The sequence below is a fragment of the Diuraphis noxia genome, unplaced genomic scaffold (assembly GCF_037042655.1).
Source record: "Diuraphis noxia isolate RWA-SAM2 unplaced genomic scaffold, SU_Dnox_SAM2 contig0002, whole genome shotgun sequence".
Lineage (NCBI taxonomy): Eukaryota > Metazoa > Arthropoda > Insecta > Hemiptera > Aphididae > Diuraphis > Diuraphis noxia.
Genome location: NW_028301712.1, coordinates 31,212,455 through 31,226,222, shown reverse-complemented (window position 1 = coordinate 31,226,222; position 13,768 = coordinate 31,212,455). Strand labels below are relative to the sequence as shown.

Here is a 13,768-nt window from a genome sequence, read left to right as displayed (position 1 = left end):
CGGCATTCACTAATTTGTATTATTCTTATTTTATAAAGTTGTCAATTTTTTTTTTTTTTTTTGAGAAGACATTTAATTTGACATGTGATGTGTGAAAATGTGAGATTTGTCTATTTTCCATAACCATTCTGAGAATGTAATAAATTAAAATTTTTTAAATGAATTCCTTATACAAAATTATTGACAGATAATTAGATAATGAAAATTTCATATAATGTATCAACTTATTAAAATGCCCAGATGAAATTAAAATTATATGAAAATTCAATATAAGGTTATTAAATTTTAAAACTGTTTAATTATTGTATGATTTTTTACACTCACTCTACTTCAACCACTCGCAAATTAACTATAATATTCAACATGTTGATTTTATAAACTTGAAATCAGATTGGAAGAATATTCAATTACTGAATACCAATAATGTTTAAAACACCAATATGACTGATCAAGTAGAATATATTATATTGTAATTTAAAAAAAAAATTACTTTTACAAATGTGTTTGCAGCTTAAATAGCTTTGACACTACACATTAATACACAACAAATTACTACAAAAACATAAACAATCAAATAATGTAATTTAAGATGTTGTTTAACAACAATTATTCTTGTACGTATTTTTTCTATGCTAAAGTATATACCGATTTTGAATAAATAATAGCTATTGTTGTTTTCACTGGATATAAATAATGAGGTATTTATTAATATGTGATTCCTCCTTGCTCAGATTTATTTTAAAAGATGCCTCTTAGATATTCATTAAAAGGAATAGTTAATTGCCAGCTTGTGGGTTACGGAAATTCTTTCCTGCATACTTGGCATTGCTACCCAGTTCTTCTTCAATACGAAGTATTTGATTGTACTTGGCAAGGCGTTCTGAACGGCAAGGAGCTCCAGTCTTAATCTAAAATTATTATAATTTTTATTATTTACTTAATTAAGAGCAATACAAATATAAAGGTTACTATACAATCAGATACAACAGCAATGTGTTTATATGATTAGTAATTATTATTTAGAAACTTACTTGTCCAGTACTCAATCCAACAACTAAATCAGCAATGAATGTATCTTCAGTTTCACCTGATCGATGGGATACCATTGTACCCCAACCATTCTTCTTAGCTAACAAATGTGCATCAATGGATTCAGTAACAGTTCCAATTTGGTTGACTTTAAGCAATAAACAGTTGCAAGCTTTCTTTTCTACTGCTTCAGCAATACGTGTTGGGTTGGTTACAGTCAAATCATCACCAACAATCTATAATACAAACAAATCAAAATATATTTAAATTAAACAACAATAAAACTAGGGATAAGCCGGTTCTTAGAAAATTATCGATTCCAGTTCCAAAATATTTCACTTTGGTTTTGGATACCGGTTCTTCTTTTAAAATAAAAATCTTAAAATTAAGTTTAGTTATTTATTAGTATACTGTATTATACTAAAATTTATAAAGAATTTAAATTGCTATTAATTAAATCAGAATAATAATAATTAATTAATATTTAAAAAATTAAATATATAAGATTATTTTACAATACCTATTCAATCCATTAAAAATTTTGAAATAATTAATAATAGGTTATAAGTAATTAATCACAGTATTAACAAACAGTATGAATAAAAAAAAAAAACAAAAGAACCAGTACAGATGAAAATTTGTACAAAAACTGAGAACCAGAACATCTCTATACAAAACCTTATAACTCATTACAAGAAAGAAACGTACCATTTCCTTGCAAGTAAAATTAGCAATAGACATCCATAACTGCACTTGTGATCACTTCAATGTTCTTTAGTAACAAGGTACCCTATTACTTGATCATTACCGTCTTACGAGTACAAAACATATCAGATTTATGTTTTGCAAACCATGTTTAGCTTTGTTATTTTAAAAATTAGAGTGAATGATGAAACCTATGATGAAACTTAATGGCAAGAATATTATCTGTGTTGTAATGCGGTGTTTTTTTACAGTAGGTAATTCAATTTTTAATTTGTGCTATATTATATAACATGCAGAACTTGCTAAAAAATCTTACTATTAAGTTTCATAGTAGGTCATTTTAAATAGGTCAATTAACTCTTACTTCTAAGCTAACATAACTAAACATGATCTACTGAATGTCAATTTGGTGTCACATACTAAGGACAGAGACAAAAAATGTCTTTATTAAGGATGGCTGATTCCATATCAGACACCATTCTGTGATGAGGTACACTAGGTTTGGTATAGTTCATGGAAGACACTGACCAGTTTAGGAATGTTTTTGGTACCTTTATTTATTATGACATGAGTAACTTAAATGTATATCTAATATTTTTTAGGCTACAAAAATTATGTTTTGAAGATCAAAAATAGAAAACATATTTTGGAAATAAAAAAATATATTAACTCAGACTAATAAGTTTTTTAAAAGACTATGAAGATATTTATAACCAAAATTTAGATTAATTAGATTAAAAATTAATTGTAATAAATAAATATTTTTCAAAATCCTAATTATAGCTTATTAAAATTGAGGTTTTTAATTCAAGAAAAATAAACAAATCTGAGGACATCTCCTACATATGTTTTGTCATCAAGCGTAATCACTTTATGAGACTTAATTTTAGAGTAAATTTATCTGATGGCTATTATTATGTTTCAAGGTTACAAAAATTTCTGTTAGCTGTCATAAGTGTCTTTTAGATGTATTAATTTTTAAATTTAAAAATACTCAAAACTCGTTAAAAAATGTAATAACTTTAATAACCAACACATACCAATGAACAATCCTAGAATGATCTTTTTCAAGTAAAAATTATTTAATAATGATATACCTGGATGTCAGTTGATGCAGTTAGGGTAGACCAAGCTTCCCAATGATCTTGATCAAATGGATCTTCAATTGAAACCATTGGGAATTCTTTGATGAATTCTTTGTACAAGTCTGTTAAAGCTTCAGTTGAGATGATTTGACTTTTGTCTTTGCTATCAGACTTATTTTTGAAATCCAAATCGTATTTTCCATCGCTGTAATTATTAGAACGTTTATTGAAGTTACAAAATACATAAATACAATACTAACAATGCAATAAAAATATTAAATCAAGTGAAATGTCTTACACAAAGAATTCAGAAGCAGCAACATCCATTCCAATTTCAACTTTTCCTTTGTATCCAGCCTTTTCAATAGCAGTTTCAATTAAACGCAAACCTTCTTTGTTTTCAAGAATATTGGGAGCAAAACCACCTTCATCGCCAACAGCTGTAGCATCTAATCCAAATTTAGCCTTGATAACATTTTTAAGTGTGTGGTAAACTTCAGATCCAATTTTCATAGCTTCAGTAAAAGTACTAGCACCTATTTATAAACAATAGTTTTAAAAAAGTTAAATACAGAAACTGAAAGTTGAGTATTTTTTCATCTGCCTATTCACTTAAATTGAATACCTAGTATTATAAAAATTTGAAAAAACAAATGGTTTATTACATTCAAAAAATAGATCTTAGTTTAATTAGAGTTTTTTGATAAGTTTTAAACAAGTTATACATAAAAATATTAAGTAACTTTGCACTCAAAGTGCATTTTTAAATTTTCACTTATGTCTTTACTTTATATTTATGGGATTAACTTTATAAAAATAATGAAAAAATCTGTTTAAACTTCAGTCATATTAACCCTAGATTACACGCATTAAAAATATTCATGAGGTTCAACGCATATGGTGTGTTTTTGACCGTGTATTGAAATATTTCAATTAAAACTCGATTAATTGAAATAATCATTATTTTATTGATTTAAAATAAATAAAAATTGCAAATGATTTTATTGATACATAATATGAACAAATTAAACTTCGTAGTTACACACAGTATGGAGAATTGGAGAACCAATGTCAACTAGCAACAATCTTGCCAGTCACAATGAAAATAAAATATTTATTTACGTTTCATAAAATAAAATAATGTCTTATCGGCGACAAGAAAGTTTAAAAAAAACACATTTTTGAGTTTTCATAAAATTAAATTGTATATTGATGTCACATAATATCACGCACACAGTCTTTTAGACCGTATATTGATAAGTAGTGAACTTTGAACACTTCTATAGTACAGGCATCAAATCGTAAACAGTTGTAGCTAATTTTAGATTATCATCTAATTAGAAGGTACCTAGATTGAGTTAGGTTAATATTTCGTATTTTTAAAACAATGAACAAAATTCTAAAAGCCTGGTCTTTTTGACCGTGAAGCGTGTGCTGTAGGGTTAAATATCACTTTTTGAACAAGGGATTTAGGCATTTCTTTCATTTTTGTGTGAAGACTATGTAGTGTGTTATATACTTTCCAACTATTATCCACATTACTCATTAGATAGATAGTAAATACATGGTGATAGATTTATCAAACAACACTCATTATTTCAAAAAGTATTCACTTTGTTCAAAATATTTTTTTACATAGTTTCAAGTTGTTAAAAAACCAACGTTTTTATTAAAAAATTATATTTTTAAATATTTTAATCCTTATCATTTTTTATGCTTTTTACTTTTTTGAATGACAACATAGAGTTTTAATTTCATATTCCAAAGCAGAATATTTTTCTAAGTATTTTGATATATAAAAATCAAATTTGGGGCTAGTAGTTTATGAGTTATAAGTATTTAAAGTTTAGATTGGAGTGGTACAGGGTTACCCCACAAAATGTTTGTCCACTACTCCGCTTGTCTAAACTTTAAACACTTATAACTCATAAACTACTAGCCCCAAATTCAATTTCTATGTATCAAAATACTTAGAAAAATATTCTGCTTTGGAATATGAAATTAAAACTCTATGTTGTCATTCAAAAAAGTAAAAAACTTAAAAAATTATAAGAATAAAAAAATTTAGAATTATAATTTTTAGATAAAAACGTCGGTTTTTTAACTTGAAAACATGTAAAAAAATATTTTGAAAAAAGTCAATAATTTTTGAAATAATTAGTGTTTTATGATAAATCAACCACCCTGTATATGCCATATAATGGCTATTGGCCATTTCAGTAATATAATAAATTATTAAAACCAATTTATAAATGTAAAATTGACAAACAAAAAATATAAGTGGTTGAATTTAAAAAATAAAAATATTATAATTTATAAACAAGTTTAGTTTAAAACTTATTGAAACAATTGACTTTGATGCTCATTGAGTTTTACCAATATAATATTAATTTATTACCAGTAGGCAAAATCATGAATTCTTGCATAGCCAACTTATTTCCTGCATGAGAACCTCCATTGATAACATTGAAAGCTGGAACGGGCAAAATAATTTCTTTGTTTCCTGCTAAGTCAGCGATGTGCCTATTTCATAATAATTAATTAATCATGACTAATTCTTAGTACAATTGTATATTAATTATTAATTAATTTGTTGGTTTACTTACTTATAAAGAGGAACGCCTTTCTTGAAAGCACCAGCCTTAGCAACAGCCAATGAAACTCCCAAAATAGCATTGGCACCAAGCTTAGCTTTGTTAGGAGTTCCATCCAATTTTAACATAATATCATCAATAGCTCTTTGTTCAGTGACAATGAGTCCCTGTAACCAACATAGTTGATAATAAAATATGCTATTATACCTTAAATCATAGTGGTAAACATTAAATTTTTTATATTTTGAATTCTGAGAGAAGTGATGAACATAATAATTTCACAGTGATACATTGTTTAATGTATCTTTACAAGAAAAAAAATGCTTCAATCATTAACTTCATACCATATTTCAATCAGTGAATGGGCTAGATTGTACTTAAAGGGCAAAAGCAAACTTCAAAGTACTTTTTAAAGTAATAATTAGGAAAAAAAAAATTAAGAAATAAAATATGAAATATTTCACATATTCAGTTTTCAACAGAATCAATTTTTATTCTTTTGTAAATTAAAAACAAACACGTCATGAAGACTTAATTTTCGTGAAGTATTTATATTAACATTTTCTAGACATAATAAAAATGCTTTTGGGCTATTTAAAAAAAAATTTATTTTTTTATTTCTTATTAGACTAATGAATAACAACATTATTGTTTCTAATTAGTTTTAATATAATACAAGAAAGTACCATTACATAGTTTTCATTATTCAATTTCCACATTTATGTTAAACTTTTAAATACTTTAGATATTATTAGCATTTACTTTGATAATTTTAAAGGCATATTTTAATGATTATTAATGCAATAAGTACAAAACCCAATTAATTAAAAATATTATTATAAAATCACATAAACAAGCAATAATTTCAATAATTTATAAATAAGAATATACTTATCTACAAATAAAAATATATATCAAATGTACTATATAGTATATATCAATTTTATCTACACATGATAAACTTTATTTGTTTTTTTTTTTTTTTTCAATTAAAATAGGTAATTGCATTTTAAATAAAATTATACTTTATAATAAGTATAAATTAAAACTATTAACTCAACTATTATTAAGATGACATTATAGTACACAAATTAAATGATTTTTAATTACCGCTTTAATAAGAGCAGGTGCAATGATGTTGTTTATGTTGTTAACAGCAGTATTTACTCCTTTTCCAAGATAATTACTCTTTTCATTATCACGAAGTTCTAATGCTTCATAGATACCAGTACTAGCACCAGATGGTACTGCTGCACGGAAAACTGGTCCATTATCAATAGTTAAATCAACCTAAAATAAATCGCAAAATATATTGAATTTGATAATAAAATAATAATAATAAAAAAATACTTACTTCTACAGTGGGGTTACCCCTGGAGTCAAAAATGGAACGAGCTACAATCTTTGAAATAGGCATGTTTTCGTTACAAGAAACCCGGTTGACGTTTGAAGTTTGCAAATGTCTAAGTAAAATAATAAAATTATTAATGTTTAATAACAGATAAACAATTATAGTTATACAGTTTTGGCTGATAATCAAATAAGGCAATGTCAGAATAAGGTTACGGCCAAATTGCCTTATGATGATATAAATATAAAATAAATCATTAATACAAAACATTATAAAAGTAAATAATATAATTATAGTTTAAACTAAAACTAAAACTTCAATGGATTTAAAGTTGAAAGTCATTAAGTAATAAAGTAATAATAATTTAAATAGGTACTTAAATGTTATCAAATAAGATATAATGCAGCTCTATAGATTAAATGAAAATTTATTAGGTAAAATATAATACATTTAAATAAGTAACAAAAGAAAACAATAAAGGATTATCATTTAGGAAAAGGAAACATACAAACCTAGAAAGTATTAATTTTAAATCAGGATGCTGTTTGAGGTTCAATAGATATTTACAAAAAGGTACCATCGTATATTATTTTTGATTTCTGAGGACAAAATAATGTAATATTATCAAAATACATTCACATTTTAAACGGATAAAAAAATAAACATAATTTAAATTTTATAATAAAGATTCACAGGAAATAATTTATAGGTAAGATTTGTATGTAATAGGTTGATATAATTCTGTTAATATATTGCACATTTGAGAATAATTTAGGACTTCATATTTAGATATTAAGTGGTATTAAATCAATTTTTAAATGTTATCTTTTAGTTTAAATAAAACATGCTCAAATTAATATTAAGTTATAAAAAGCAAAGTATTTACTAGGGAGATTACAGGTTACATTAGGTAATGAATCTAAAGATAATATTAACCTGTTAGTCTGAAAGTTCAAATAGATTTTATTGTAATCTGAACATTTGATAGTTAGGTATTCATATATACACTAATAATTGACTTAAGTATTACTGATAGGTATTTATTTGTAATCTGTATAGTGTATACTGAGTAATATCATAATTCATTAGTCATTAAAAGTAAATAATAATGTAGCATAATAAGGTTATGTAATGTAAAAAAATATTCATATACATAATGTTCAGCATTGTTTACAAAACTGAGAAAAACCCCATAACTAAAAAATTTGGATTAATTAAATATAATTTTCTTTTTTAATAAAATGTTTTATAGATAAATCAGTTATGTATATTATGTTATATTGTTTCTCATCTTCAAATTAATTCCTCTAATATTATAATTAAGTTTCTAAAAATAAAATTATTTTTCTGTCAAATAAATAGATTGGAAATTATTGTGTGATAGTTTACCTAAGTTTGTTAATGACAGCTTATTATTATTGTATATCTGTAACATACTATAATATATACTAATATACATTGAAAATAAGCTGGTTGATTTATGTACAGTCATACATACAAAATAATTATAAATTACCTAGTCAACGATTAAGTTAGAGCAGCGTTTCTTAAAATTGCGTAGATCACTTCAGGGTTCCGCAAAGCTTTAGTAATTTTTAAAAAATGTTTAAGAAAATTACTTTAAAATATCCATTATGAAAAAAATACTTGTATATTAAATAATGTTGTATACACCATATGGAATAATCTATCAACTAACTCTATATTCAATAATCTATACTTCTACTTAATATTACAATTTATTTGCAAATAATTCTACAAAAAGCTAAAAAGCTAAAAAAAAGTAGGGGTTCCACGATAAAAGTAGACATCAAAAAGGGTTCCATGGATAAAAAAGTTTAAGAAACGCTGAGTTAGAGTGATTTTATTTTATTGAAATATACTATTTTTGTGTACATTTTATAATTGTTCTGTAGAAAAGGGGGACACTTTCTAAACATTTTTAATAATTACCAATATCTATCAAATAAAATCATAACCAAACTTACTATTTAATTAATTGTATTTTTTAGTAAATTTTAAATTAATAAACGGTGAAATACTAGGCAAAATAATATTTGAATAGGTACTATACTGTCTATACGTAGTAGATAGTTATAATTAGAGGTGTTCCCATTAATTCTTTTTGAGAAATATAAACATTTAATACAATAAAAATATTTTTCTTATGGTTTATAAGAGTAATGCTGGTAAAGAGCTTATCAATAATATGTTAAAAAAATTTAAACCAGATTTTTTATGTATCCTCTTTATATTACATTTATTTCGTCAATCTTTACAAATATTGTATAATATCGATTATGATTGAGAGCATGCGCAATATACCCATAATATTGAAAAAAAATCTTGGGAGTATATAGTAAATATATATAGTATACCCTATGGGAACACCCCTGGTGTTAACTATAACTATAACAATTTATGATTCAATATCAATAAGGTCACTATGCCCCAATTTTGTAAATTATATGTATAATTAAAAACATGGATTATATATTTAAATGTAGTAAAAATGTATTTACATAAAAATAAAATATTGAATTTTTGTGAAAGCGGAACAAAAATGAGATGTAGATTTCTCCCTATGTTGAATGTCTGGTCATAGTATCCTTAAAGGTATCATATAAATAACTATCATATTAAAAATTTCATTCAAGCTGTTGTTTAAAAAATATATTATTTGAATTACAAATATAAAATTTTGTTATTCCTCCAGATAATACCTTACTAAATTAACTAAGTTTAATTTAAATATTCTTTAGTTATTACTAAATAGTAATCACCATGTAAAAATATCAACTGAAAAAAATTCTTTAAATAACTATTTAAATAATAATATATAGATGTTTGACGGTTAATGAAGATCAAAAATATAAACTCTACGGATGATACAAGGTTAAGTCTATTAACCTTGAACCACCTTATTTTTCTACCCGTAAATATATCATTTAATGAAATCAACAGATAAAAATTTAAAATTAGACTAATTTAATATTATAATAATTAATATAACAATACAAACTTTACAATTTTAGTATGATGTATAAATACAAAAAAATAAATAATATACCTACTAGGCTTAAACTATATATGGGACCCAAAAATAGCTACATACAACAAAAAGAACTATACCTTATTGGAATCAATACATTTCTGACATAAGCTCTAATACAATACATAATATAATGAAATATAAGCTGTTTATACAGTATGTCATAAAAATGTAACATATTTATTAGTCTCATACAAGTACTTATTATTACAAGCATTACACTTTAACATAGTTAAATTCATTAATTTTATGATAAATTTTACTTTGACACAGTACAGAAATAGTGTAAAAAAGTAGTGTGACAATGGGACCATTATCTAAAAACCAAGGCCCAAGATTTATAGGGATGGTAGTGAACCCAAGAATTTGAAACTAAAATTTGTTAGATACCTACTCTACAAAATTTATAAATAACATATAAGTTAAGTCAAATATCCAAAAATACTATAACGGCATAGACTCTGACTTAAATAAATGTAGTGGGTCTTTTATTAAAAATAGGTAGGCATGCACAGTATTCCTGGCTCATAATCAAGCCCTATAAAGGCATAATAAATCCAGTTTAGCACGGGAATAACCAAAAAAAAACGTTCTGAACACCACTATGAATTTGCCTTTGATATGAATTAGCCTCATCAACAGACACCACGGTATAGGAATGCAACTGATTACCTTTTCAGATCACGGAAATGAAGCGCTATGGTAGGCGACACAAGCCTAAATTACGACCAAACAACAGCGGAAATTATTTAAAAATAATAATTGTTATCAATACTGTAACACATATTTTGTAACTATAACTAATTAATGTTAAAAATCAAAATCTGATCATAACTTATCATCAAGTCTTGATGACAAAATATATCGGTAAAAAATAAAAATGTACAAAAAACCAAAAGGTTTGAATTAATAGGTACAGTTCTTTTTTCTTATATACTAACGATAATATATTAATCAAACAATAACTCTACTGAAATAATATAGATATAGTTTCAATAATATTATGAAATCGTTCAGATACTTACATGCAATGAACAAAGATGCGCCGATGGAGAGTCGTAGGACGGAAATGGGCTATGGGAGTATGGGCTAGCGGCTAGCGGATGATGAACGTTGGTAGATATCGATCGAAAGATAGTCTCAACTACAATCGTTGGTTACTGGGAAATGGGAATGGGAAAAATTAAAAATGTAGAATATGACGTCATGAATTCGTGATATGGCGACCGGGCGACAGTATCAGCTGCTACACCGACACCGCCACCCCGATATGACGTACGCGGTACGCAAACCGAAGTCGACCTTTAGGAGTATGAAGGTCGAACGCCAGTCTTCGGTTTAATGACAGTGTGGCCTGCGGCTGACTTCGAACCGTTATATTTCGTGGTAACCATGATTGTGGAAGATGTTCCAAACGACACTACTACAATAAATTTACTACAACCCTGGTGATAACAGATCTCGGGCTGAAACACAGATATATAAACATATGTATGTAAAATAAAACGTAATAAATAAAAATAAAATAAAATAAAACCACGGACTATGATAATCATAGTCCGTGAATAAAACGTATGTTTATATATCTGTGGGCTGAAACCAATTAGGTATATCAATTATACACCTTGGCTGAAACCATAGATAATAAATGATTATTTATTATTATTTATTTATTATCTATGGCTGAAACCCTAATACGAGAACTCAACTAATGCTTCAGAGATGGCGCTGCTTGCCATATCGTCGTCGTCGTAATATTCTGTGCCGTAGGTCATAAGTCATAACACTCATAAAGTCATAAACTCATAACTCATAGCTATGGTGATCGACCAGACGTACTCTTTTTCGCAGGACAGTACTCTTTTTTTGATGTGTGTCCTAGTGTCCTAGTGTCCTTAACAATAGACAATAGTGTTAAGTACATGAAATTGTACTCTTTTTTAAAAAAAATATAGCTAATACGTGTTTATGTGTTTTACGGTTTTTTATATTTTGATTATTACCACCGTTTAGAGGTATGGAAAAAATGGGTAGAAAAGTACACACATTGGTTAATTATGACAGAGGAGGACCTAAGTTTTAAAATGTACTTTTTTTTGGATTTTTATATCTGGTCACCTTACTCATAGCACACTAGCGTCTATAGTCTATACTCTATCGGACAGTCCGGTCGCGGTGACGCGGACACGCGGTGTAGTCACTAGTCAGTAGTTCAGTAGCTACGCCATTATTTTTATTTCCGTGAACGTGATGCCCAATGCGCATGCGGGTACCGCGGTAGTCGTGACGAAATCTATCAGCGGATATTCGACTTTCGATTACGCGAGTCGAAAAATGTTAGACTGCCAAATGCCAAACCCGTTGCATATGACCTATGGCCTATGCGACAATGCCAAGGGCACATTATAAAATAAGAAATTTCAGCGCACTTTATTTTCTCTCTTAGTCGTTCTTAGCCTCTTAGGGCTTAGACCCAAGCGCAACATAGTATGCACACAACTTTTACGTTAAGCAGACCAACCCTATATTGTTATTTGTTAGTTATTACCAAGTTACTAATCACTCAATAGCACTCAATAGCTTAATCTATTCTGTGCTTGAATCGTGGACGATTTGTAACTGCCATTTTTAAAATATGAGGATGGTCCTCCGATATTTTAAATTACTATTTTTTTTTTTAATTTAAAGTTTCAATTCTTTATATAACAAATGAAATTTTAGTATTATTTAAATTAGTAAAAATAACAATTTAAAATATATTTTGATAGGTTAGTTATAGTCAAATTAATTTTTAAATAATATAAATATAAAACTATGGCAAAATAACGTCTTGATTTAACTCCCGGGGGACAAATGGTCTTTATCTTATGTTCAAGTCAACGACTAAAATTTATACGAGAACGAAAGTCCGTCTACCGCCGTTGTTACTTTTGGCAGTGGCGGATTTGAGAAGTGACGACGTGCCGATTACCTCGATGATAAGATGAGGGCTTTTTTTTACTCGAATTACAAGGCCATATGATAAAATGAATGTGAAATTCATTAAGTCATAAACTCATAACTATAACTTCAAACTTATAAATAAATTATACAAAAAAGGTATTTTTTTAATATGAAAATCGAAAATGTGTTACGTCTTTGTTAGTACCTATAGATATCAATCTACGATACCAATTCGCTCCCTCCTCAAATGATCTTCAGATACACTACTGTCTTTTAGCACCTAATACCTATTATAAAGTGAAATCTGATATATGAATTCACCAATTAATGCAATTATCAAGCATAAGTTAAGAACATTACCTGCAGTGTCGCTCCGTTTGCTATTTTATATTTTAATTTATGTATAAATATATAAGTTATGAGCTTATATAAATTATTACAATTTAAAAATTCTTATTAATTGCATAAAAATTAAAATATAGTAAAACATCCAGCGTAATGATATGGGTTATGTCCTTAACTTAAAGTTTGATACTATTATGTGAATTCAATATAATATTAATAGTAAGAACAAAAGGTTGGTTTTACGTGGGTCAGAAAGAGAAAACAAATGGCGCACTGACATAGTGACATCTTCTTAAATTAAAAGTCTTAATACATTAATTACATTAATCGGCTAATTCATTAGGTATTACCTACTATTGTATATTTATTATTCTAGATTTATACACACGGCCAATTTTTGCGCTTCGTGTCAATTGTCAATGTAGTTGACCTTTACGTGTTTATTTCGTCTTTATTATAAATACCAACCTACTTCTAATATGTACTAACATCGCAAGCGGCCCGCTCACTCACAAGTTCACAACCCATTTTTAATCATTAATAAGACATCTGTGATAGGTAACTTAAATAGTTAAATATTTATAGCATATTGTACTATTACATAAATGATAAGTCATTAAATCTTTTATACATTGTGCGTAACTTGATTCACATTTATAATATA

At 26.8% G+C, this 13,768-nt stretch overlaps 1 protein-coding gene across 2 annotated transcripts; it reads right to left on the bottom strand.

Annotated features, from left to right (window-relative positions):
- Positions 1-441: 441 nt before the first annotated feature.
- On the bottom strand, positions 442-10,999 carry Eno (alpha-enolase). 2 transcript variants are annotated; one of them, XM_089219377.1, is made up of 9 exons: positions 10,842-10,999; positions 6,768-6,876; positions 6,524-6,703; positions 5,426-5,580; positions 5,218-5,342; positions 3,118-3,355; positions 2,832-3,024; positions 1,032-1,265; positions 442-908 (listed from the first exon to the last, which is right to left on the bottom strand). In XM_089219377.1, the coding sequence occupies exons 2-9, from the start codon at positions 6,828-6,830 to the stop codon at positions 777-779; spliced, it is 1,320 nt and encodes a 439-aa protein (XP_089075503.1). In that variant the 5' UTR covers positions 6,831-6,876; positions 10,842-10,999; the 3' UTR covers positions 442-776. The 2 variants fall into 2 exon arrangements, with proteins under 2 accessions (XP_089075503.1, XP_089075502.1); XM_089219376.1 differs by lacking the exon at positions 10,842-10,999 and adding an exon at positions 7,277-7,359.
- Positions 11,000-13,768: the final 2,769 nt, after the last annotated feature.

What these genes read in the sequence shown, in the direction of transcription:
- Eno (XM_089219376.1), bottom strand. Translation starts at nt 7,344, where the DNA reads ATGGTACCTTTTTGTAAATATCTATTGAACCTCAAACAGCATCCTGAT. An exon ending in AAAGGCGTTCCTCTTTATAA is followed by an intron (nt 5,343 to 5,425) that starts GTAAGTAAACCA and finishes ATTATGAAATAG; the next exon opens with GCACATCGCTGACTTAGCAG. An exon ending in CTGCATCAACTGACATCCAG is followed by an intron (nt 1,266 to 2,831) that starts GTATATCATTAT and finishes TTTGTATTATAG; the next exon opens with ATTGTTGGTGATGATTTGAC.